General features: G+C 37.6%; 1 protein-coding gene across 6 annotated transcripts in view; it reads right to left on the reverse strand.

Annotated features, from left to right (window-relative positions):
* The window catches only part of DAPK1 (death associated protein kinase 1), an 87619-nt gene that overhangs the window by 34029 nt on the left and 25821 nt on the right, over nt 1-27769 (reverse strand). For 4 of the 6 annotated variants that reach the window (XR_006416321.1, XM_044446699.1, XM_044446701.1 and 1 more), the window contains exons 3-12: nt 24217-24438; nt 13354-13492; nt 12698-12827; nt 9202-9250; nt 9085-9111; nt 8039-8191; nt 7251-7296; nt 6646-6735; nt 5140-5232; nt 2858-2977 (exon numbers count right to left, since the gene is read on the reverse strand). Coding sequence is in view for 5 of the 6 variants with exons in the window: in XM_044446699.1 (XP_044302634.1) it covers nt 2858-2977; nt 5140-5232; nt 6646-6735; nt 7251-7296; nt 8039-8191; nt 9085-9111; nt 9202-9250; nt 12698-12827; nt 13354-13492; nt 24217-24438 (1069 nt within the window). In the remaining variant the exon portion in view is untranslated. Of the gene's footprint in view, nt 1-2857; nt 5233-6645; nt 6736-7250; nt 7297-8038; nt 8192-9084; nt 9112-9201; nt 9251-12697; nt 12828-13353; nt 13493-24216; nt 24439-27769 lie in introns of those variants that run through there. The other 2 variants (XM_044446702.1, XM_044446704.1) reach the window with 2 other exon arrangements.

Here is a 27769-nt window from a genome sequence, read left to right on the forward strand (position 1 = left end):
CGAAATCCTGCCTGTACTTCTGGTAGTTCTCGGTCCACATACTGCTGGAGCCTAGCCTGTAGGATTTTGAGCATAACGTTGCTAGAATGTGAAATGAGTGCAATGGTACTGTAGTTTGAACATTCTTTGGCATTGCCCTTCTTTGGGATTGGAATGTAAACTGACCTTTTCCAATTCTGTGGCCACTGTTGAGTTTCCCAAGTTTGCTGGCATATTGAGTGTAGCACTTTCACTGCATCATCTTTTATGATTTTGAATAGCTCAGCTGGAATACTGTCACCTCCACTAGCTTTGTTGTTGCTCAGACTTCCTAAGGCCCATTTGACTTCACATTCCAGGATGTCTGGCTCGAGGTCAGTGCCCACCCCATCGTGATTATCAGGGACCTTAAGCTCTTTCTTGTATAGTTCTTCCGTGTAATCTTGCCACCTCTTCTTAATCTCTTCTGCCCCTGTTAGGTCCCTGCCATTTTGGTCCTTTATCATGCCCATCTTTGCATGAAACGTTCCCTTCATATCTCCAATTTTCTTGAAGAGATCTCTGGTCCTCCCTATTCTATTGTTTTCTTCTATTTCTTTGCACTGTTCATTTAAGAAGGCATTCTTATCTCTTCTAGTCATTCTCTGGAATTCTGCATTTAATTGGGTGTATCTTTCTCTTTCTCCCTTGCCTTTCGCTTCCCTTCTTCCCACAGCTATTTGTAAAGCTTCCTCAGACAGCCATTTTGCTTTCTTGCATTTCTTTTACTTTGGGATGGTTTTAGTTGCTACCTCTTGGACAATGTTGCAAACCTCTGTCCATAGTTCTTCAGGCACTCTATCAGATCTAGTTCCTTAAATCTATTTGTCACCTCTACTGTATATTCATCAGGGATAGGATTTAGGTCATACCTGAGTGGCCTAGTGCTTTTCCCTACTTTCTTCAACTTAAGCCTAAATTTTGCAACAAGAAGCTCATGATCTGAGCCACAGTCAGCTCTGGTCTAGTTTTTTCTGACTATATAGAGCTTTTCCATCTTTGGCTGCAGAGCACATAGTCAATCTGATTTCTGTGTTGACCGTCTGGTGACGTCCATGTATAGAGTCGTCTCTTGGGTTGTTGGAAAAGAGTGTTTGCTATGACCATCGTATTCTCTTGGCAAAATTTAACCAGCCTGTGCCCTGCTTCATTTTGTACTCCAAGGCGAAACTTGCCTGTTATTCCGGTTATCTTTTCGCTTCCTACTTTAGCATTCCAATCCCCCATGATGATAAGGACATCATTTTTTGGTGTTAATTCTAGAAGGTGTTGTAGGCCTTCATAGAACCAGTCAACTTCAGCATCTTCAGCACCAGTGGTTGGGGCATAGACTTGGACTACTGTGATGTTGAATGGTTTGCCTTGGATTCAAACTGAGATCATTCTGTCATTTTGGAGATTGTTTTCCAGTATTGCTTTTCCTACTCCTTTATTGACTATAAAAGCTACTCCATTTCTTCTGAGGGATTCTGCCTGCAGTAGTATACCTGATGGTCATCTGAATTAAATTCACCCACTCCTGTCCATTTTAGTTCACTGATTCCTAAGATGTCGATGTTCAGTCTTGTCATCTCTTGTTTGACCACATCCAGCTTGCCTTGATTCACGGATCTTACATTCCAGGTTCCTATGGAGTATAGATCTTTGCCTCTTCGGACTTTCTGTTCACCACCAGATACATCAGCAACTGAGTGTCCTTTCGGCTTTGATCCAGTCACTTCATTCTTTCTGGTGCTACTAGTACTAGCCCTCCGCTCTTCCCCAGTAGCATATTGGACACCTTCTGACCCGAGGGGCTCATCTTCCGGCGTCATATCTTTTTGCCTTTTGGTACTGTCCATGGGGTTTTCATGGCAAAGATACTGGAGTGGGTTGCCATTTCCAGTGATATAGTAGTGACAGACAAATACTCTCTTTCTCTTATCTCCCTGCTGGAGAAATCCAGCAAGAGTTAGGTCTCCCAGAAATAGACAAACACCACCCACGCCAGGAGACCTGGGAAGCCTGGGACCTTAGGGGGATCACCATGGTTCTGCTGCCACAAGAAGAGGGTGCTCCACCTCCAAGGTAGGGGCTGGGTGACCACTTGGCCCTTGCAATTATCACAGCCTCAAGAGATAGGCCAGTAGGCTCTTCTGAGAAGGGTTTGATTACAAACAGTAAGTCCTTAAAAAAAGTCCCTTCTGCCAAGTAGGGCACTGTAGCTCAGGAAGCTCTGGCTATATAAGCCTTCAGTTTCAGGCTAGCCATTGCTGGAACAAGATTGTTCTACCAGCTCCAGCCATTTTGTTTTCTTAACCATGCTTTCTAACTGAATCTCTGTGCTAGTGACCCCTGAACTACTTCCCGACTCGGCTTCTTAGACTACGCAGTGTATCTGGGTCCTTATTCGAGTTTGACCTTGCAGCACCTCAGACCTGTTTTGGAAACCACTTGCTTTCCTGGTAACACTCTGACTACTGCCTTTATTGTGGCTACTCCTGCCTTAGTCTGATCATTTACGAGATTGAAATCTCTGTGCTTGACTATTTGCTAACTTTCTTGACTGATCTTTTGGATTGTCTCATTATTTGCCCTAATGCTGAATCTGATTAAGGCAGAGTAGGGCATATTTCAGACATGCATAGCATGTGAGTCAGAAAGCAAAAATGAGCCCCCAAAACCCAAGCTGTCTACTTTCCTTTATAATCTTCACATACGTATTTTCCTAAAATGATGCTGGGAAGCTCATGACTTTTTGGATTTTTGATTTTCTGCTGGCAACACTGGTAATTATGGTTTTTCCCCTTTTAGCTGCTTACTTTACCCCTGAACAAGTATCAAGATAACCACAACATACCTTGTTTGGTTGATTGACATCATAATTGGTCAAAGACCCCAGAAGATGCTGGAGACCAGGAACATTGTCATCATTGATGGCATGAATGATGGCTTTCATTACAAATGAATCTTCCTCATCCTCATAAATTAACCAGAAATGTGCATAAAATAGAGTTGGGAGAGGGAATATGACAGAAAAAAGTGATTAGCTTGTGGGAAAAACATTACTTATGCGAGTATGTAAAGGAAATAAATTGTCACAGAAATATACAGCAACTTCATGGAAGTCAAGCTGCTAAAACATCCACATGTATTATGGAGAAACTCTACTCTAACTAGTAAGAATTGTCCTTTTGCAACATCTGCACAGATTATTCAGCACATGATTTACGTAAGAGGTCTGCTTCCTAAAAGAATTCCTATTTGCATTTCATAATTTGAGAGCAAAGCTGTTAGGGTTTTTTAATGCCATATCAACATAAAAACAGGAGTAAGCAGCTATTATTTCCCTGGGGTGACCAATCCATAACATTACACAGAACTGCTGAAATTGCTTTTATCTTGACTTTGTTAATGCTTTAAACCACAGTGGCACAAGGCTGCCATCCTCTCAACAAAAGAAGTTTAGTAAAAGTTAATATAACTGATCAGCATTAAAAAGGAACAGCACATCAATAAGATGAGACTGTTTACAAAAATGTGGAAGTTAGCAGTGGAAAAAAAAGAGAACAAGGCAAATCAACTCTGCAGAATTTTTGATGCCTAAGCCGTTTCATTCTTAACAAAAATGTTTGCTCTGCTCAGTTCTTATAGCTACTATTTGGGAGGCGTTTGGGAAGGCGTTTCATGAAGTTCATAATAAAACATCAAAGAAATCTTCTAGATTTATACACCTTCAAGAATAAATCTCAAGAGCTCAGTATCAAAAAAGATAACACAACCTGCTTTCAAGTGGAAAGTGAAGAAGCTTGGTATCTCCTCGAACTCTTCAATTATCAGGGGCAATGAAAATACTAGCTCACACATGAGAGGCCACTATTTCAGAAGAGGTTATTTGGCTTTGTACTATCTTGCTAAGAGTTTCTTTTATTCAAAACATTCTTTTCCTCAGGACATTCAACGTTTGTCTAGACAGGCTTGCCATTTCTGAATTTCACTGTTCCACCAGTTTCAAAAACAATTTGAATACATATTATGTCCTAATTTTTCCTTGAAGCCATAAACAAGCTAAAGTTTGATAATTCATGCTTTAGCATTACACTGACACCAGCTCAGGGTCTAATGTAACGAAGGAAGTCTTTGTAAACATTTATGTATACAGAATATTCAACATGGAATTCATATAGCCAGTGGTTACTGTGTATGGGTTGTTTTCTGAGCATGGGCCCACAACCTGAAGTATTATCCGTATTACGTGAGTAAATAGTTTACAGAATACTGAAATCAAATTTATGTAATAGCTTCATTTCAGGAGAAAGTTAATACACACAATATTAAGTTTATGTATATAAAAACACAGTCTTATGCAAATCTCTTTCCATTTCAGTCCCACTTAAGGACCAACTCTGTAATGTAAAGAGCTTCATAAAGAATTGTGGAAGTACGGGTGAGAGCGCTAATTGTGCATCATGGAGTTGGTAGTCTGCTTGAAAAAGACAAAAGGAAAATGGAAGGACTTCCCTCACCCTCTTTATCCAAGCTCTCCATGATGCAAATGCACCTGGGCCAAATCAACCACTTTTACAATAGTACTGACTCCAGCAGCTAGGCTTGGATGAGCTGTCTATGAGACTCTCTTGCAGTTAAAGACCTCTCACTGAAACAGCCTGCACCTCCTGCAAGTGGCTTTCCTAAGGTTTTTCTTTCATCCCTTGCATCTACTGCTGCAGTGCCACCAAAGCAAACACAGAAAATGTGAGCAAGACCTGCAAGGGAACAAGAAAGAGTCCCCCATACTCTTTAAGAACACTCTTTATGACCATTAGGACAAACAATGCTATAATGAAATGACAGGAAAGAGTGAAGCAGCCAGACTTATTGTTAGTTTCTGAATAATCATTCCACTTAATAGTACTCAAACTCTAATAGATAAAACTGAAACAAATGAGACTTAACAGAAGTTTTGAGAACAGAAACAATTTCATAAAATTATATCAACCATCTTAATTTAGATTATAGCATTGTTCACATATTGATTTCATTTATCACTCTTCAGATAAATGAAACTACAGGATACTGCTTGCATACGGTACAATTCAGAAGATTCTACATTTTAAGTAAATACTCCATGCATTTACTTACCAAGGTATCATCACTCCTAGCCACACTCATGTTACTTCTGGACAAAAATGATCTTGATAATCTTTGGCATAATGATATTAATCTCACAGATTGCTTTTATAAGAGAAAAGATAAATGCTTTTTGTGAAGGCATAACTTATAGGAAACATTTCATACAATACTGACATTCTGTAGGAAATGTAACTGGATTGATAGTTCTAACAACAGTCAAGCTGTCTCAAGACAAACATAAATTTAAGGTACAACACCTATATTTTCATATGATCGGTTCACCACAAAGTAGTAATATTGCTTCTTGCTTCAATGCACAATATTATTACCTTGAATGAAATCCATGGGATAATGCTATAAGGGTTAGTTTCCTTTGGATTACAGATAATAGTGATTTGTGATGCTATGCAGCAGCAAGCTCAACGCAGAGGAAGCAAATATGTTTCTGTAGCAGGCAGGAAACTGTTAATTCTAAATTACATTCATAGAGGAAAAAAAAATAAGCTACTCAGGTACTCCCAGTTCAGCTATCACTGGCTAAAAATGATTCTCCCTATTCCTGTTGTCCACATTCAAAATACTGTCTCTTTTCCATTATCCTTTAGTCCTGAGAGCAATGGACCCTTATAGGCAAATCATCCATGCATCATTCTACAATAAATGTATATGTACCCTAAAATTTATTTATTGAAGAAGTGTGGATTAATCATCCCTGACTGGTAACAATCCGATTATCAACAGACAGCCACCTGGCAATAATGCCATCAATATTATTGTTTTAGTACTATATAGAATTGTGTTCAATATGCCCTTTTTGGACACGGAATTTAACAGGTTAGAGATTTATCAGTTGTATTTCTTAGTCACTTCTCTAAGTAACATGATGCATTCAATATTCACATGGTTCTTATACAGGTGCACTGGATACGATGTATTTGTCACTGAAAGGTAATGTAGTAATATCACTTTGTAGAGTCTTATCATATTACAAATTCAAATCAGATAGAAGACATTTTATCATATTTTGGAACATATTTGTAAAGCTATCAAGACCCACCCACCTTATACCTATTGTTCAGTGTCAGAAAAGAGATTTTTATTTTTTTCCCTGGAGGATGGGAGTGCTTTGTTGTTGGCCTTCTCTCTTTCACAGTTAATATATCTCAAAAATGTTTTTGTACCCTCTGCTACATTCATGTTGTCCTACACAAACACACACACACACACACACACACACACACACACACACACACAGTGTGGGAAACTCCTTGCTTATTTAATCTCATGCTTTTTCTTTTCTTACTACAATGAAAATGCTATCCTTTTTCAGTTGTTAAGACATATTACCAATATCATTCTAAAAGTTAAACATGATAAACATGCAAAAGTACAAAACTGAATTTGTAGAACATTTTTTAAAGGAAAGAATCAATCTTGCAACAGCTTTAATCTCTCGATGACAATATCTATTACAACACAGACTTTTTAAAAAAAATCAAAGCCATTAGACCTTACTTTCCATTTTCTTCGAGCTGCAAACTTTTTGAATTTCTCCATATTTACAGCAGATGCTTTTCTACTAAGTGCTTGGAGGGTATCTTTAGGCTGTGAGGAGATCAAAAGAAAATTTCATTGTGATATTCTACAAAAGAGGAAAAAAACCTGTCAGTTGGATACATTATCTGCAAAGAATCCCTTGTCTAAGTGTGGAGGAACTGCACACTTACAAAGTATTTTATCTTTTAAAGATTTGATGGCGCAAATCATTTTAGTCACATTCTATTTTCACCAGGTTACCTAATGGAACTTTCCATTCTCTGATATTTTGATTTTGCCTAGTGTTTAGGGTGAATCAGCTTAATTTAAAATATAAAAAATAACCATAGAAAACAGAGTCATTTGTAAAGGAAGGAAGCTTGATTCTTATCTCTCATGTTTTTCTAAGCTCTGAGTCTTCATTTCCCTTTTGTAAGATGGATAGGAAGGCAGAAAAAAACTGTGAGTGTAGGAAAGGAAGACAGCACAACAAGAGGCTCATTATCCTGTCAGAAGCCTAACAAAAACAACTGTGAGCAATAAGAGTTAGAAATGATATAGCAATTTATGCACTGCGCACTAACCTTGATCCAAGGATGCTGCAAGCTGTCTTGAATTGTCATTCTCTTCCTTTTAAAGGAGAAATACATTTATTTTTTTAAATTACATTGGTAACCTTCAAGAGACTCAAGACAGCATACATCTTTCCACCCATCCCATCCTATTCCTCTGAATTTCCTGGTCTCAGTCCAACACAGTAATCGCTACAGCACACTAGCTACAATGCAGGGATCCTCAAACTATGTCAAGTGATTAACAGGTTTATAATGTTGAGAAAATGTCATGATGCTCTCACAAAATGTCTGTCATGGTCACAAATTATTCATTTTCCAGAAGGCAATTTCTGAGACTCAGACAAAAGTAACTTGACCAAGACTGCAAGCACAGGACAGAAGTGGGGTCTGAACTCTAAAGGGCAAAACCACTCTTTAAATAAAGATCGTGCTGGAGGGCAGCATGTCAGCTTCTCAGTTAAATAATAATTACTAAAACAAAAAAGAAAAATCTTAAGAAGCAGGGCTGCTCTGAGTCCTGAAGAATTGTAATGCATTCTTCACGGAGTTAGGGGTTTCTGTTTTATTTCTACTACATGCATATTCAAATAGCTGCAAGAAATATACTAAATCATAACAAATCATCATATAAACTCACTTCTGAATATCAAATTCACAGTTTATGAGTAGAGGGGATAATTTATTGAAGCCCAAGGCAATAGGGCATGACAATCTCTGCTATTCAAAAAGGACAAGGGGTTGTTACCAGTTTTTTCCACTCACTTCATATCACAAAATAAATATTGGAAGAAACTCACTTTGGATCCTTAATTAGAAGATTTCTTATAAAATCCTTAGCAAGAGTACTGGTATTACTGAAGAATTCTTCCTCAAAGTCATAGTTTACTGCAGACACATTAGCTAATGTTTCTTGTTTTGTTTCTCCAAGAAATGGTGATGCACCACTTAGACTGTAAAAATGAAGTTTAATCACAGTAGCTATTATGTTTTATGGAAGATGGAACCACAATGCAAGGCTTAGTTCTAGCATGTACTTTTGTTTAAGGTAGATGTGAACAGCCTAATAACTTAAACAAGTTCATATCTCCTCACAGTGACTACAACTTGAAGAATTTATTTCTTTTCATCATTAATAGAAAAACACAGTTCAAAAAATGTGGTGTAATTATATCAAAGTAACACAAAGCATTCTATCCAATTTTCATTTTCTCCAATCATTTCAATTAGTCTAATTTAAATTGAACTAATTTTTGATAAAGTGTATAATATTGAAAATAAGAAAGGAATAAAATTATTCTTTATGAGTTTATATAGAAGTATAATGCCTAAAAATGTATAATTATTTAGAACTAGTTCGGGATAAGAGCTCTTTGGACCTGAATAGTTGAAGGCTGAACTGCAAGTCCTTCAAATCATGCATAACAGAGCTATTTGGATCATGTGCTCCAGGAGGGGGAGATTAAAGCCTCCCTTCTATTTTCATTCTAAAATCCATCACTTGCAGAGGGGCAGTGTATTAAATAAGAAAATTAAAGTCTCCACTGGAACCAATGGTTATTTTGTTTCTTTGTTAATTTTGGGACCAAAACTGGTAAGGGTGGGTGAGAAGAGAAAGAATCTTAATTCTCTCTCTCCTAGTGTGCCATATTTCCAAGCTGAATCAAGGCTGTAAGGTAAAGTACTAGTACTTCACAGGTAAAGTACTAGTAAGTACTAAGGTTAATCAGCCAAGTTCTATGCTCATTTGAAGAATATACAGTTCATCCTTGAGTGACTATGCATTTGTGGGATTGCATTAATATGCTAACAATTAGACAGACTGATTAAAAATTTTAATACTTACAGAATATATGTTATTACACCAATGCTCCTGTAAAAGAAGGCGGAAGAAAAATGTGGTTATCAGCATTCAATTATACATACTGTAAATATCTAAGTGCTATAAAAATTGAGAACTTACCACATGTCTGCCTCAAGGCCCAGTGGTTCATAATTAACTATTTCAGGTGCTAAGAGGCAAAGCAGTAGGTTTAGTATACAGTCAAATAGATCAGTTTGTCAACAGTGTTTATTTCTGTACAGCAACTAGATGAAATTATAATAAATGCATTCACTACTTGCTTATTTGTAAACAAAGAAAATACACAAAGAACATGTCTATATTCTAGAAAGAGCAACAGGCCGAAGTCAATTAATCAAATTGCATTCACAGAGACAAGTAATGCTACATGAATGAATTTCAGTTTGGTTTTTTTGTGCAGCCCCAAGCCTTTTTAGCCTTATTTTAATGGCTCAGGCTACTTTGTGAGTAGAAATCTATTGTGCTCCACTGGTCCCTGTATTTGAAAACAGTACATTCCATATATGTATACACATACACACTTCTATCATAATTATCATACTCTAGAAACAGCTAGATTAATCTATGGCAAAGTACTTCTATAAAGAACTCTGAAGATTATTCAGAGTACAGAATCCAGACTGTTGATACAATCATCTTATTAGCATTCAAAAAACTTTAGTATCAGTTTGTTTCTAGGAAGAAAGCAAGTTTTTACAGCTTGGGCTCTCCTGTTACTAAATGAATCTCCGCATCAGTTCTGCGAAGACAACAGCCTTTCGTGATTAACTTAGTGGTGACATGCTGGTTGCACAATACCATCCCAAGAGGCATCTGCATGGCATCATTTTATCAGTCTTTGGGCACCTCATTAAGGCTACAACCCAATACATGCATACTTATTGCAAAGTCGGTTTCATTGGACTCAGTATGACTTATTTCCAAGTAGGCATCCATGGGAGTGAACAGTTAACAATGTTAGTCTCCTGAACTTTTAACAGAAGTCACCACTGCTCTATCACATTTGTTTGTCTGCTGTTGTGTTTGTTATAAATAAAAAAAATTAACAAACATACAAGGTGTAAAGATAAAAGAAAATTGCATTACAGTAGCAAGCACTAACCATGTTTACATAAATTATCGTGGATGACAAGCCATGGTGGATTGCCATGCTTTGCAAATCCAGACCATTTCCCATGGCTTGTTTGTGAGCAACAAGCCATCCTGATAATGGATGGCTTACTGTAGGAGTTGTTATACCCAAATTAGTTATTGTAGACATTATGGGTTTCCATATCATCCAAAACTGAGCACTAGGAACTGGCAAGCTGAACTACTTTAACAAGAGCAGCAAACCCTTTGGTGTTCTTGTCAATCTTGCTTAGGGCACTGTCCATGCTTTCAAAAGGGTTTTTTTTGGCAGGGTTTATGATGTTTTTTCGACCGGGATCTATCTCCAGGTTGTTGTGCAATATAAACTTGCCCATTTTCTAGGAGAAGCTATGAAAATGGATGGTTAACATACCTTACAAATCCTACTAAAGGAAGAGTGCTCTTTCCATGTAATTGCCTTGTCTCCCACTTGAAATGTATGACTAATTAGTATTGACACTGACCTGCCTATTGATGATGCAGTTTGCCCTTGGAAAAGTTACAGGGTTTTGTTAATCTAGAACATGAATACTATGTTTCCAGGAACACATTCAAATTCTCTTTCAACTCTTTTCTACTTTTTCATTTCTGCTTGGTGAATACATTATGTACTAAGTTTTGTTTCTTGTTTTCTTTTCTGTACAGTTTCTCCATCTACTTTGCGGTTAACACGCAGGTCCTGGAAGGTCTTCTTCCTTTCCGAAGCTTCCTTTACTGGCTTTTTGGTAATAATTTGACTTTTGGAATATAAGCCGGTTTAATTCCCTCAGTGCCTTGTGCAATATTCTATCTTCATGACAACTTCATTTTTTTTCAGTCTGTTTGAGAGAACTTTCTTCTTTTTTTTCCTACTATTTCAAGTTTTAAATTTTTCCACACTCCATTATTTCACTTGGCTTTGTTACTGCTGGCTGCTTCACTTTTATGGTCTTAGGTTTTTTCCTCTCTTACTGTGTCTTTGTTCTATGCTCTCCCTCACATCTTTTTTTTTTTTTGGAAGGCGTGATATAGAAACAACTTTGCTTATATTTTGCTGGACTAATTATAGAATTCTGTAAACTTCTTGTTATATTACTGCAATGCTATTTCCAGCTTTCTTTCACTATACTGTACAATTGTCCATACTGTTGTTAGTATTTTTGCATTTTAAGTAACTGTTCAGCTTCTTTTAGAAGTATTAATTTATCACCCTACCATGCCTTCATATCACTACTTGGTAATGGAACTTAAAATTAAACACTTCCCTCTCTTTTTTATATGTTGCTGCATATAAGAGGTCATGTGAATAGCCCTTTATGTGTTATATATGCATTTTTCATTTCATTCAGGGTATCCTATTTACTTAGCTGTTCCTTTTGATCAGTTTATGAAAATGGAAGTAGAGATGGGTGCAAATTACTTGAGGAGGGCAGGGATACTGGTATTTATCATCAACATGATACCCAAGGAAGAGAGGCTGAAACCACAACACACTACAATGGATGTGAAAGATGAGCAGCAAAATGTTCTTTTCTACAATCACACATTGATAGGAGGTAAGAAATTTTATCTGCCTGGGGAGAAGGGGCAGGGCCTGTAGAAGCTAGCTGGCTGAATGGGGAATCTCCATGAGGCAAAAGTTCCCCACACTTGTGGAATCACTGTCACAATATAGTCCTCCAACATCATCTTCTCAAATTGAGCCACTGAACAGGGTATAGGCCACACAAAACAGTGTCCCCAAATCAGAGGTGGTCCAGAAGGATAGTCAAATGCATCCAGCGTCTTTAAGAGATCCATGAGAGTAAAGTATGTGCACTACTCCTGTTGCTCTCCTAGCATAAACCACCTTCCTAGGAGCAAAGCAGTTTCAGTCCCAGAAATGGTTAAAAGCTGGGCTGAAATGGAAGAAGAAAAATCAGTATCATCCAGAAATGGCTGGAGCTGGTCAGTTACCACCTACTTTAGCCCCCTGCCACATAAGGGAGATTTGCTAGATGCTGATGATTAGCTAGATCATCAGAGTTCAGGGGGACTTCAAGAAGGGCCTTTACATTGGCAATCCTCTAATGCAGGGCTATAAACAGTCATTACTTGCTATGCCCAGAAGATATCGATTTGCCTAGTTTTTACAAACGGGTGAAACTGGTCAGTTTTTGTTTCTGAAGTCAGGTCATCCAGCTGCCACAAATAGCTAACCTAGATATATGTGAGCCAGATGGCTAGAATAGGTATGGACTTACTGTTTCTATATATTTACTTTGTATGGCTACCCACAAGCAAGTAAAAGAAGAAAAGTAATTCTGAATCATGTTCAGAGCATTATTTTTCTTACAGCGCTTATCTGTCCAGCATTTGACTTCATTTTCAGTACAGAACTTGCCAACATTGGACTCTAGAAATCATTTACAGAGGTAAGAAAACTTCACTTTGGCACAGCCATGCAACGTGTTACCAAAGCAAAACAATTAATCAAAGCACTCACCAACAAATTCAGGTGTTCCAAAAATGTTCTTAAACTCATTGCTAAAGTCTATTTTGTGGGCTAAGCCGAAGTCAATGATCTTGATGCGAGGCTTTGGTACATTTCTATCCAGCAGCATTATGTTCTCAGGCTTTGAAAACAATTGGTTGCATGTGAATACTTGAGAAATACAGTCAATTTAGGAAAACAATCTCCTTCAGAAGATCATACTCAAGATTCTATCAAGTGCCCACCAAGCCTGAGAGAAAGCCAAGTCTCTCTGACTCTTAACTAAAATATAATGAAACCTACGGACTAACAAAAGTGAATGTTCAAATACATACGCTCGGATATACACACACAGAGATTTGGTATTTAGATTACCAATATGAATAGAAATAAGAATATTTATATAAAAATACAAGTGCATGTCTATATATTAACACAGCTGCAGGAAAACATTGATTTTATACCCAAAATCCTGATTGAGATCACAATTGTCCATACTTTCTGCATTACATTCAAACTTTATAAGTGTATCACGCAACACAGAGTAGCTGCAAGATTCTCAGTTCTTCCCAAAACTGTAATTTACATTAAGATTGCGGTATGTGGATTCGTTTAAGGGCTGCTTGATGCAATGTTCCCAAATTTTACAAAATTTCTATCCAATGTACCTTGAGATCAAAGTGTGCAATTTGCAGAGAGTGCAGATAGTTAACACCATTAAGGATTTGCTTGAGAAATTCTGTGGCCTCCTCTTCAGTCAGAGATTCCTTTTCAGCTAAAAAATCAAAGAGTTCCCCACCTGCAACACTGTGAGAGTAGAAGGAGCAGTTATTGATGTGAATACATTAACTTATCAATTCTCTTTTAATTTAAGGGCTGTACAGCCATATTAAGAAAGATCAGTTCTTAGAAGTTTGCTATATGGTATATGAACACTTATGCACACACCCCATTTGAATGTTTAATTTCATCTGTGATCCACTAATGCAGAGTTTCTAGGTGTCTAGACATTTGATGATGGCCTCTAAATATTTATTCTGGAATATCTATTTTTCTAGCTTTAAAGTAGACTATATTATTTAAGCAATAAAGTATAAAGGTTAATTTAAGAAAAAAGCTTTTCAAAAACAGGTTTTAGTTTACATGTAAGACATAGCGCAAACCTCCTTTGGAAAAAGTACAGTGGTACCTTGGTTCACAAACTTAATCCGTTCCACGACTCTGGTTGTGACCCAAATTGGTTGGGACACAAGTCAAATTTCCCCATAAGATTCAATGTAAATAAGGTTAATCCATTCTGTAACTATTTTTTTATCAAAAAATTTGAAACAAAGTGACAAAGAACAACAAGTACTGTACAGTACAGTGGAGAACACAAACCTAGGTAGGGGGGAATTATTGTTTTGAGGGAGAGTCCACCTCCATAAGGACATTGGAGAGATCTCTTTCAGGGGTTTCCTCTCTTTGTCTCTTAGCTGCAGGGTCAATTTTGGTGAAAAATCTGTCTATAGTCACTTGTTTTTTCCTGCCCTGCATAATCCTCCAGAAATGAGAGACCATGTTATTGTTCATCAGATTCAATACTCTGTTCATTTATGTTGGGGTAGTGCTTCTCAAAGAAACCCTGGCATGGGCGTGCTCCTGCAGGAAAGATCTCGGCCATCTCCCCCCCCACAACCAGCACGATCGTGGCCATCTCCCCCCACCCCCGAGTGCGGAGATGACCAAGATCACAGCTGCGTTCATGCAGGGAAGACATGTATGATCACGGGCGCGCTCCTGCAGGAAAGACGGGCGCAGCACAGCACAGCCGTGATTACGCATGTGTTTCCTGCATGAATGCGACTGCGATCCTGGCCATCTCCCTGCTCAGGGTGGGGGGTGGGGAGATGGCTGCTATCTTGGTTGCCATCCAGAGTGGAGTTTGTGACCCAAGTCAAAATTTTCATGAAATTTTTGTTCGTGACTCAAGGCATTTGTGAGCCAAGGTACCACTGTAGTAGTGTTGAGCTTTAAAATAGAATCTGAGCACTGATTTAGAAACAGAACAGAGTTGCACAGTATCATTTTAAAGTTAAACCAGGCTTAAACCATTTATTCTAACCACTTCCATAATTTGTAAAGATCAAAATTCTTTTAAAATGTACCAAACTTCTATATATTCCAAATGCTATTGTGTTTTTCCTTGAAAGCTCTCAAATATTTTGGTTTTACATCTATTAAAAAACATTTACAAATGAATGAAACACAGAACATGTTTCACCCATAGCTTTCCAGTATTAATAAATACATGCAGGCAGTAATATACTAGTGTTCCTCACCCCCTCATTTCAAGATAAATTTCAAAAAAGATGCTTTCCGCAAGTGTTGTTCCTCTGAGCTAGCATCTGCATTGTTAGCAATGCAAATATCAAGAGACTAAGATTTCCAAATGAAGCATTATCCTTGCTTATTACCATATTTGTTATCTTATTTATTACTTATTTATGTACCTCCTTTCCATCTACCAATTGCCCTCAAGGCAGCAATTAAACCATTAAACTATTATGTTGTAACATAAAAGGAATTCAGTGCCTAAATTCAACAATGGTAGATTTCCTATGGGAAAAAGATGTCTTAACCAACGTCTAGAAGATCAAGAAGAAGCCAGCCAGATGCTCTCCTTTGGGAACAGTTCCACAATAGAAATGCCAATAGGGAAAGTTCCTTTGCCTATAACCACTAGCCCAGGCTCAGAATGCTAAAGCTGAGCAGACTCTTGTCAGATGAACCCAGCAAATGGATAGGTTTGTAAGTATTCCTTAAATTGATATGGTCCCAGTTCTTTTAGGTTTAAAAGATCAACACTAGTACTTTTCATTGTTCTTTCAAATTAACTTTTTGCTGGTGAAACTCTTGCTAAATTGGCACATATGTGATCAGATCCAGTTAACAAACAGTCTGGATGTCTGTACAAGCTGTACTTTCCAATTTTCAAAAGTAGTCTCACACAGAACACATTAAACAATCCAATCTGGAAGAAACTGAAATATGTATGACAAGGCCAAGTCCCTATTTCTGTGGAGTTTAAGCACTTAAACCAATTTATGATTTAATTGCACCCACTGATAGGGGCAATCATAAGTCTGAATATCTCTGCATCATCCTTGAGGCTCTGATATTAGCATGAGATGAAAAAAGCAATTATTCAGGATTGGACAAAGTAGTCCATATCGTGTTTCCAGTAATGACTGGTCAGATGCTTCTAGGAAACAGACCTTCCCTGCAGTTTGCCACTCTCTAACTAAACAGTATACATGGCATAGATACCATCAGTTGCTCTCCTTTCATTATCTTGTAGCAGTGAATATACACTGATTTCCTGAACTTGGAAGGGTATATGGCGCCTGCCAGACAGTCAAGCAAGTACGCAACATGCCTTAAAAGGGCTTAATTTTGGGAGTATGCCACCCTGGCAATCCATGACTTGTTGTGTGAGTTATTACACCCATAATGGGTGGTTGGGTTGTCAGCAGTTTTATCATGGACTGCTGGGATTTGCTCTACAGCCACTTGGCAAGAGTGGCAGCCCTTTCTGCCAACCTTCACAATCTCCTATCTGCTATCTCCACCTTCCCTTACAGGTGACTGTCCCTTTGCCAATACCCAAACTGAGTTTGAAGGGACCATCACTTGTTCTCCATCTCTTTTTGCTTATATCCCAGAAAACAGTATAAAACTCTTAGTTATTTTATAATTTTTTTGCCCAGCTTTTGCAAGGTAAATTCACAGCTGTGTGATGTGTATATTGTTGCCTTGTCGAGATCCTTGTAATTTTCAGCTGTCAAAAAAGTGGAGTACAATAGGCAACATAAAAGGGAGTTGACACTACAGGACTGCAGACAGCCAAATTTGTACACGCTTGCCAAAGGTCAGGAAAAAGTGATAATAAAAGGCGGCTAATACGGAAAAGTGGGAGTTGTAGGCGTCCATAAAGGAAGTGGGGACGATATCTTCTACTTTTCAAGGAGTCATGTCTAACTCGCACTTGTCACTTTTTTTTGCTTCAGTTCACTTTTCCCTTCAATGCAGCTCTTTCCCAAATCTCCCCATGCTTTGCAAACCTTCCTTTCACAAGCAATTAGTGGTTCCCCACTCCATTTAAACTGTAAGAAATACATGCACAAATTTAAAGGCAGGGAAGTAACTGTGTAAATTTAGAGGCCTGACGGTAAAAAAAGAATTTTGTGCAACTTAACTGCTGCACAAAGGAGCAATGGAGTGTACTTAAGAAGAGACAGGAGGGAGAAGGGAGAACATAATTCTGAGGTCTCCATCTGACAGATCAATAATGTTCATGCAATGTGGCTGTATTACTTTTGCACAAGCATTTAAACATGGTGTTCAATATAGGAAGACTGTGCATATTTAGCTCACAATCTTTTATTTTCCACTCAACCTTCACTGAAAACCTAAATACTTACCAAAGAACTACTTCTTGCTGGGCCTAAGCAGAGCTAATGATTATATCATTTTACTAAATGATTTTACTAAATAAATAAAAAAAATATTTGTTAGTCTCACTTTCTTCCTGGAAAAGTTCACAATAAAGCAATACTGCTCTACTGGAAATATCTAAGATATGTTACAATCAATTATGAAATGAAGTTCTATGAAGTTCCTTATAAAAACTTAAGAAAAATCTCAAATAAAATGGGTCATAATGGGTGGAACTCAATGCTGGATGAAGCAAGATTACGACATACACTGGTATTGGAAAATACAAAATAAAACAGAAGAAAGAGAAGAACGTGGTGAAAGCATGAAATAGCACTGGCTTCCTAGTGCAAAACCTCAGCAGTTACCCTTTTACTGTGTACTTTGATGGGCTACAACAAAATGGGAATCAGCACTTCCTGAGGATAATTAAGCAAATTGCAATTGTCATGCACTGGGGTAGTGGTGTCTTTCCCCCTGTGACCATGCAAACCCAAGCAATATGAAATGACATTAAATTCAAACTATATTGCAACTCTCTTATTCAGTCTCAGAAACGTATTTGACACACTTTCTCCTACTCAACATGTAACATGACTTTATCTTCTCCAAACACAAGACACAGAGGATATCGAAAATGCAGCAGACACTACTAGCCACTGGCACATTTTGAAGTGGAAGACTAGTGTAGATTTACAGAACTGTCAACTATTTATCTATGCATTCAGCAACCACATTTTAATTTTTTCACAGGCCTCTTTCCTACATTAATAGAGAAGGAGACCTGATGCATCCAATCATTTCAACAGTTCTAGAAACAATTCTCACACCTCTGGCAACAGTCCAGTTTAATTACTGATACAAAATACTTGGCAAAACTCCATCACTTTAAAAGTGGCTTTTTCTTACATGCTCACTCATCTGTGTAGCAAGAGTATGCACAGCAAATATTGATTATCAAATGCTGATTTTTATACAGAGGTAGAAGCAGCAAGAAGCCTTTTCATGTTTTATTGTTCTGATATATTTATACCAACCAAAAAACCTCCCAGTCTTTAAAACACAGAAACCAAAGAAGGTTTTTAAATATTTATATGCATAAGAATATACAAAATAAATGGAAAGTTTACAGGTAAAATTGGACTAAATTCCAATGTAAACTTTAATTGACAGGTTTTTTTTTTAATGTAAAGCAATGGGTTTAAGAGCCAATTCAAAGATAAAGAGGCTTACTGTAGCCTTTGAGACAAAAAAATGCATCACCCAACTCTAGAAAATAATTATTTTTCAAACAAGCTAGGCTTTTTACCCAAGCTTTGGGATTAATTCAACATCCCATAAGATATCATTATAGATCTTAAATAGCAACCTTGAAACATATTAGCTGTGAAAAATAGCATAATCATTTCTTAATGAACTAGTACCACTGTATGTACATGCCTGTATTAATGAACTGATTAAATAATTAAGGCACTATCTGAAGATATATCACCCCATGGAGAATATTAAGCCCAGTGCATTTAACAAAATTTTAAAAGGTCTTCATTGGAAGCAGCCTGCAAACCCGAAAAAAAGATTGAGATGGAAGTGACATGCTTATGAATAGCAAAATTAATTGGCATATGGTATTAATGAGGAAGATGAGGTGCAATAGTCATTTTCTGCTCAGTAAAGTATAAAAACAATGACTGATTTCAGCATGGAATATTTTTAACCCTGTCATTAAATAACTTCATCTTTACATAATTTAATGAAGGATTTAAAAAATAGTACAGTGGTACCTTGGCTCACAAACTTAATCTGTCCAGGACTCTGGTCGTGACCCAAAATGGTAATGAGCCAAGTTAAATTTCCCCATAAGGTTCAGTGTAAATAAGGTTAATCTGTTCTGTAACTATTTTTTTAATCAGAAAAATGTGAAGCACAGTGACAAAGAACAACAACGATCAAGGCCATGTCCCTCCCAACCTCCAGCACAAGTGCGACCATGTCCCCGCCCCCCCAGCACGACCCCCCCAGCCTGTCATCCCTGCATGCACCCGTCATCCTGACTCACTGAGGGGGAGAGAGAGGGACACGATTGTGGGTGTGCTGGGGAGGAGAGGGGTGCGAACTCAAACGTGCGGGGGGGAGACGGGTGTGAACACGGTCATGCTGGGGGCGAGAGATGGGTGCAAACATGCTGTGGAGGGGAAATGGCCGAGATCGCAGTTGTGCTCCTGCAGGAAAGAGGGGCGCAATCATGCGTGTGTTTATACAGGAAAGACAGGTGCGATCTCGGCCATCTCCCCCCACTCCCAGCACGATCGCAGCCATGTCCCCACTCGGGGGGGGGGGGAGATGGCCACAATCATGGTTACCACCCAATGTGGAATTCACGACCTGAGTTAAAATTTTTATGAAATTTTTGTTTGTGATCTGATTTGGTTGTGAACTGAACTGTTTGTGAGCCGAGGTACCACTGTACTTTCAAATCAACCATTTTTAAGAAGCTAAATTATGCTCCCTTGAAGAAGCCTCTGAAAGGACTGGTGTATGTGACAAATCTGGGATGTGTGATGAAGTGGTGCTCCATGAATGCTCATAGAAAGCTCTGTTGCTATGGCTGACCTTCCCCTGATGGGACAAAAACAGAAGTGCTGGGACTGACCAAGGAGTCACATGATTCTAGGAACTCTTATCTCCCCAATATATTCCCCAAATAGTCCAACAACTATGCTAGCAAAAGTAATTTCACCATCACTACTATGCATAGGGGGAAAAAATTCTAATCAATCAGTTATATGATGCACTTCCCAGTAATATTTATTTTAATTAACAATGAGTATAAAGGAGGAAAAGAAGGAATAAGAATAGATTGAATCGACAGATAAATTTATCTGGTTAAATTATCAGATTAAATCACTTTTGTTGGGGTGCAGGAAAAGAGAATTGGATCAACAGACCCTTTTTGATTGCTCCCATTAATTTTAAGCAGACTTGGATACTGTGATTTAATTGGTCACATCTTCTCAATACCACCACAATACCCTATGATGGTTTCCTATAGATATCACTAGCCCACAAGAGTTGTCTTATTGTTTCACCCCTCACTTTGGAACTTTCAGGTATGAGAGCTATGAAGCAAACACAAAGCAAATGCATTACTGGTGGGGTAGGAATGAACACATAATTGAAGAGTAAGCATGCATAGTCCTGAAAAAGAAACTATATACATCACTACAACATCCGTTTCAGGAAGACGTAATTAAATCAACAAATTGCTGGAAGTTTAATGCTGTCAATGCTTCTCTTCCTCCTATGGTTTGACATTATCTCCCTTTTGGAAGAGGTAATAATTCAGATAAACTTTGGGATGGAAAGTTCTTTCATAATTAAGGATACATATGCCCTACTGAATTATCCACCCATTTCTTGGAACATAAGGGCTGTACAAATGAATTTGTCTTATCCTTTTGACTGATATTATAATACTGAAAGCTGTTATAACAGAATATATGGAGAAGTTAACAAAGTGTACAGTTTAAGCATCAACTACAAATGGATAAATATATGGGTGTGACATGGCGGTTAAGAAGGGAAACTCTGCCCTTGGATGTATAGGCAGAAGCGTGGCTTCCAGATCTAGGGAGGAGTTGATACTGCTCTGCATGACTCGGGTGCACCCACTACTGGAGTACTGAGTCCAGTTCTGGGCTCCACATTATAGGAGATACATAGCTAGGTCAGAATCAGTTCAGTGCAGGATCACAGGAATGGTAACTGGGTTGGGAGGGTTGACATATAAGGAGAGATTGAAGGAACTGGATCTTTTCAGCCTGGAGAAGAGGAGAGTCCAAGACTGGATAACCACATGTTGGGGATTGCATGAACGGAGCTGGCTGCAGTTGGGGATCAGACTAGATGACCTAGGAGGTTTCCTTCTGACATGCTTTGTTTCTATGTTTCTTAAAGTGCTTTTGCTGAAATCTATGCAAAACTACTCTCAGTAATGTTATATGTTAATACACAGGGATATGAAATATATTATGTAACTAAACATGGATCTTTTAAAATCTTATTCAAAGCTGTAAAGTTTTATATTTTATTATTTATTCTCTTTTTATTCTTTTTTACTCTTCTCTAATGGTGCAGGGCTTTTTGGTTTTGTATTGCACAATACAAAATTGTTAAGAGCAAAAATTATTGAGAAACTTGCCACTAATTTTGCTAAATGAGTTAGCAAACGCACATGCACCACTTACATGTGCGACATAAAACGTAACAAGAGTTCAATTATTATACTTTTCTAACAGAAATAAATTTAAGCCCTGCTTCTGATTTAAGGGTATGAGGCTAGCCATCAAAAATAGCTAACCTTGTTGTTCACTACTCATGATTCTTAACACTGAGGAGGAAAAGGAAGGGAATGATCAGCAAAACAACCTGTCCTTTATCAGCAGGCCGCTCCAGATATTTTCTTTGAAGATCAGATCAAGAACAGAGAGTCATACTAAAATCAGTGGGACTCTAAAGAGAGAACTAAGCACAAGATTTGTAGTGGCTAACCATTAATGTGCAAAGAACAAATGACTTAATGCTAAATGTGTCCAAGGAATCTGGAGAGCAGTATGAAGAGAATTCCATATAACTGCTTAAAGTTGTGTGCACAGATACTTAACATGAGGAATCAGGTGATACACTTGAAAGGTACTGCATTTTATTAGAACTATCTATGTTAGTTCCACAAGTGATTATACAAAGATCAAGAACAGAAAGATTAGTGAGATTAGAAACTGAAAAAGCACAGAAATTATACATTCAAATAATTGTAAAATGCCTTAAATGGAAGACAAAAGGTTTTATAGAATTTTTTAAAATGAATAATCAGCTCGGCAGGTACTAAGAAAAATAAGTCATACTGAAATATTTAGTTCATGACTCAAGCCAAGAGAACTAGTGGTTAACTTTTACTGCAAATTATATTTTGCATGCTTCCTCTACATAATCTGTATAGAAAAACTACTATTTTGCAACCTTTCTCCAATTTTACAATTTCAGGTTACATAACTTTTTTTAAAAGCCCATGCGGTTACACATTGGAAATAAATGGAAGAGAGTACCACAAAGGAGTGGAGCTTAAAGTTTATTATAATGTATCTAAACTGCTCTTTTACTTTACTTCTGTTTTAGATCCACACATTATTATAAGAACACAGTAATAAAGGATGGAAATTTTAAAAATTCAAATATACTGACATTAAACCATGCCTGCAAAAAGCAATACAGTTTTAAAGTTAGCAAGGATTTATACTAGCTTGAGAGGGGAAAGAAAGCAACTGAAATAATGAACTCTGGATAAGACTGTTCAGTTTTCATAAAGTAATCTGGGGATTTTTAGTCAATCTAAGCATTTTCAATAAATCAAACCGATAAATTAGCCAATTATTGCAGCCTTAAGAGTGCCTTACTCTTTCTTCTTATGCCTTAATGAAGGCATTGGCAAGGGTGCAAATAGCAACCTCAGTGCCTGCGGAGTCCCTTTGTCTTCCTTATTAATTAAAAAAAAATCCCTGTAGCTGAAATTAAATTACCTTCAAATAAAAATGAGAACTTTCAGCCACAACCACCATCTCCATTATACATTAAGTGAATGCCTCTGGGCTCCAGGTGGCACTCAGAAACGTTCTTAAGAAATAAAGATGGTGGATGGTGAGCAGCTGTAGACCAATCTTTTGCCATGTAGTATGCTCAGCCAGTAATTGCTGTCTGGCAAGTGGAAAAAGAATGCTGAATAAGCAGTGGATGAGTTAGGAATGGCAGCAGGGTATGCATGCATGTCCTGTATATATTTTCTATGTGGAAATGGGTGTTCAGGTTACTTTAGTGTGATTTATCCTCACCAGTTTGCATGTCTGTGAAGTGGGTGGAACCGAAAGCTGTGGGTTTGTGTTCTGGAGCTCAGCCACCCTCTTTACTCATTTTCTTGGAAAGGTTTATTGTCTAAGAAATTGGGGTTTTCTATTTATTTTGTAACATTTTTAATAAAAAAACGTTTAAAAGTAAAGTAGCTTCAAAACTCAATGGATGCCAGGGATGCTTTGAGTGGAATAGAATTGTTTCATTCTCTGACAGACATAAAGAATAAAAATAGCAACTTAATGTAGCCATATTCACTGCAAATATGAATCTTCTGTTTACAAAACAGAATAGAATCACACACAGCATATATAAATCCATATGATTTAAATTATTCAAAACTGATTCTGAAAAGGGCTCTTTCAACATAAAAAATATAATCTTTTCTATTCTATTGTTGCCAGTTTCATCTTCACTTTTAAAAGAAACTGGTAAGATGCTTTATTTCTTGGTAACAAAAGCTAGAAGTTGAGCAACAATTACAAAAACCTATCCAAGCCTGAACAAAATTAATAGCAATCTATGCACTGATATCATAGCCCAGTGATTTAATTAGACCGTTCGGTTGATACAAAAGCTCCTTCAGAATATATCTCAAATCAGTCATGAGTAATGCAAGACCCATGGGTCTCATGTCATCCTCTTATATGGCCACTGTGCTACTGTTTAAATTTTGAGAACTAAGCTTAAACTAGCTTAAGTTTACATTTTAAGTGTGAGTTGAAGTTTAGCTTAAGAATTAAGTTTTGTAAAAGAAAACCCCCAAAACAAAAATAAGGGGAAAAAAAGATGATGGAATCTTACAACACGGCCTTCAGTCTTGACCAAGTTGCTTCCTAATGCCTTTGAGATTCTTAGTTAATAGTATTCAGCTGTCTGTGTTTTGTCTGGCTAGATCTCTATAGCTCCAAAAGCAAGCAGAAGGAAAAGAACTGAAAGCTAGAGCATGGAAAAGAATCTGTCACACACAAGAAAATATGGGGACTGCCATCTCACCTTAGTTTAATAATAACAATCACTCCACTAATATTTTTACTGCTGGCCATCAGCTTATCTCAACAAAGGGTTTTTCAATACAAATAAAATGCCACATGCCCATCATACACATCCCTGATTTTCAGAAACTGGCCTTGCAAAGTGATTTCAAAAATACTTACAGTTCCAGAATAAGGATTACATCCATTTTACTTTCATAAACATCATGAAGTGTAATCACATTGGGGTGCTGAATTTCTTTTAGTATGTTCACTTCTCGTTCAATGTCTTCTCGGCTGACACCCCGGCGACTGGATTTTGTTCTTCGTTTCTTGATGAATTTGGCAGCGTATTGTACACCAGTGCTTTTTTCGCGACATTTCCTTACTACTGCAAACTGTCCACTAAAAGACACAAGCCAGTAGGGTTTTTATTAGGTACAATACCAAACTTACTTTCAACTGTCATGGGTAACTGGAACAAGAATGGTTAAGCTACCCAGAGAACCTTCAGGTTATTGGGTAGCATAGAAATGGAATGAAATAAAGGAATAAATTCACTCAAAAGCTGTCTAATGTGAGGTCACTAGTCCACCAAACTCGGTACTGAAGTCTTCATGAACTGATCCTGGGGGCTTCTATATGCAAAAAAATGCCATATCAATGCCCTTTCTCCATCACATTCATTTTTTTAAAATTATAGTTTCCTTAAGAGTAGTGTGGGAGGAAAACTGGTGCTTCAGACACCCGGGTAGAAAATATGAAGATGAATGTGTTCTCCAAATACCCTGTGTCTTCAGAAGTCTCTTAATTAGATTTAAACTGAAACTGAGAGATAACAATCAATATGGTACAGGGTTTATTAATATGTTTATTTCTGGTTAAACTCATTCTCTAGGCAGGAAAAAAATGTTGGCAAACAGAGACATTTGCTATGTTGCATTTTACAGTTCTTCTCAGCTGAAGTATTTTTTTATTTCAAGTAGCCTTCGAGGCAATCAGTAACCTATAACAATTTATATAAAATAATACAGTAAATGTTAAAAGTGCAATCAAATTTGATAAAATGAAAGGCCACTCAGTCAGTTTAGGTAAAATATAAATATTGGTTCTGACAGATCTGTAGACTATTGAAAGCAGAGTCCGGATGGCATTTATCACATTCAAGAAACACACACTTTAGTAGTGTATGTGAATGCTGTGGGAACATGGCTTTTTAAAAATAAAGCCAAATATTTTAATATGGTAGATCAAAGTCTGAAGCCAGTCTTAGATACAAAGGCACCTCAGTACTTCACAAAAAGGTGTGGGCACTTAACATCTCAACGATATGATATACCTAATAGTCTGAAAGGTAATGATCAAGTTTGCTGGACTCTATTCCCTCCTTAGCATAGAGTCTTACCCTGTCTTTCCCATATAGTTTATATCCAGAAATGACCGTATTCCATTGGTTGTCTTTGTTCTACCACGTTTCTGCAATGCCCACTATATCTAGCTTCTCCTTTGTCACCAGGAACTCCACCTTTCATATTTAGGCTCTAAGGTTTCTAGTATTTGTATAGAAACACCTAAGCACAGTGTCCCCCTCTAGCTGTGTGCAACTTAATTTTATTTTACTTCCCTGGTTTTATTTCTGTTTTGACATTTGAAAGTTACAACAAACTTTAACAAAATGATACAGTTCTGAAATACATGCCTGAAATTGCATTGGTTGCATTTATTTGTTTTGTAATATTGTAAGGAAAATTTGTTAAAACATTTACTAACCCAAACAGATAAAATCTTTTTAACTGCTGTACATGCAAATTATCTTTTCCATGGCTGAGATCTTAAGTGTGGGAAGATGCCCTGAAAGCAATTTTGCTAAAAATTAACCACTATGTTAATGGCATTTTAGCTGTGCTCTCATGTCATTACTATGCAGCTGCCCATACTGTAAGCTGAGGAGTTGTTCATGTGAGTACAGTTGTTCCTTAAGTGACACACGGTTATCTTAGAATCAAAAAGATGACTTTTAAAAATGTCCAGAATTCTTTTAAAATAAGATTAATAAATAATAAAATAAAATAAAACTAGCATACATAGTTCCCTCCATGGGGCAAGAATAGTCAAGACTGAGAAACACAAAGACAACACTTTGCCCTCTTTTAATAACAGTAATTTATTCTGTGATCCTGTAATTCTCTTTGAACCAGTGGATAATTGCTACTCTAAATCTAGTCTGTTCACAGCACTTGGCATCATTCTATGAAAGTGTTTTGTGTCTAATGATTTTTCATCCATCTTTCCGACCAGTTATCCCATTATCAGAAATTTAGCTGTCAGTTTTAGTATTCAGACCCGGAAATCACAGGCTACCAAAGAAGTGAGGAGGTAGGTAGTGTGAAAGAGAAGGAAACAATTCACAAATCACAGATATATTTAAAAGTGCTCTGTATCCCAGCACTATTATTGTGCCTCCTGTCTGTACAAAACTCCTGCATGGATAGGATGTACATATAATTAGCCAGAACATGGGCAACAATAACTTCAATGATAGCCTGCTTTCCTTCTTTTATAGAAAAGATAATCAGAATTGCACTGTTAAATTTAAAACATTGTTACTATTACCTTCTACTGCCAGCTCCCACAGCAACATTTTGCAGCATTAGTCTGGCATGCAGATATGAACATTTTATGAAACTAAGAACCAATGTTACTGTTTTTCAAATATGAACATCCACCATTGTCTTCAACTGCTATTTCATTTGCACTAATGAAAAATAAACTGCTTTCCCTGCCCAGTAACTTAACAGTCATGGTACTTGTGTGTGTGTGTGTGTGTGTGTGTGCGCGCGCGCGCACGCACGCACGCGCGTGCGGATGGGCTAAGTTAGGGAAAAGCGAAGCAGTTAAGAGCAATTCTGCACAGGGAAAAATTATATTTACATACTTGACATCACAAACTGTTACTGTCATTAAGTCACAGGAAGTACACTACATATACCATTATCTAAAAGATATTACCTTTATCAATTTAGAAGGAAACCTTGTACAATTCATACAAGAGGAACAGCCTGGTTATAAGTAGGAAGGGACAGTGTAATGACTATATTTAATTGCAAATGAACATGGCTTAATGGTCAGATAAAGCAGAGACATCATCCTGCCGACAAAAGTGTGTATAGTCAAGGCTATGGTTTTCCCAGTTGCAATGTATGGCTGTGAAAGCTGGACCATAAGGAAGGCTGAGCACCAAAGGTTTGAGGCCTTTGAACTGGATGCTGGAGGAGACTCCTGTCAGTCCCTTGGACCGCAAGGTGATCAAACCGGTCAGTCCTAGAGGAGATCAACCCTGATTGCTCTTTAGAAGGCCAGATCCTGAAGATGAAACTCAAATACTTTGGCCACCTAATGAGAAGGAAGGACTTACTGGAGAAGAGCCTAATGCTGGGAACAATAGATGGCAAAAGAAGAAGGGGATGGCAGGGAATGAGGTGGCTGGATGGAGTCACGGGAGCAGTTGGTGTGAGCTTAAGTGGACTCTGGGGGATGGTGGAGGACAGGAAGGCCTGGAGGAATGTTGTCCATGGGGTTGTGATGGGTCGTACATGACTGCACAACTAGCAACAACAAATGGAAAACTCAAATCAGTGATTTTAAAATTCTGCCTTTCACTTTAATTGTAAATCAATCCATCCAGTAAGAGCCCCCCCCCCCACCACAAAAGTACATCCAGTCTTGAAGCAAGAGC

This window comes from Varanus komodoensis, unplaced genomic scaffold (genome assembly GCF_004798865.1).
Source record: "Varanus komodoensis strain SLA01 unplaced genomic scaffold, ASM479886v1 scaffold5, whole genome shotgun sequence".
Taxonomy (NCBI): domain Eukaryota; kingdom Metazoa; phylum Chordata; class Lepidosauria; order Squamata; family Varanidae; genus Varanus; species Varanus komodoensis.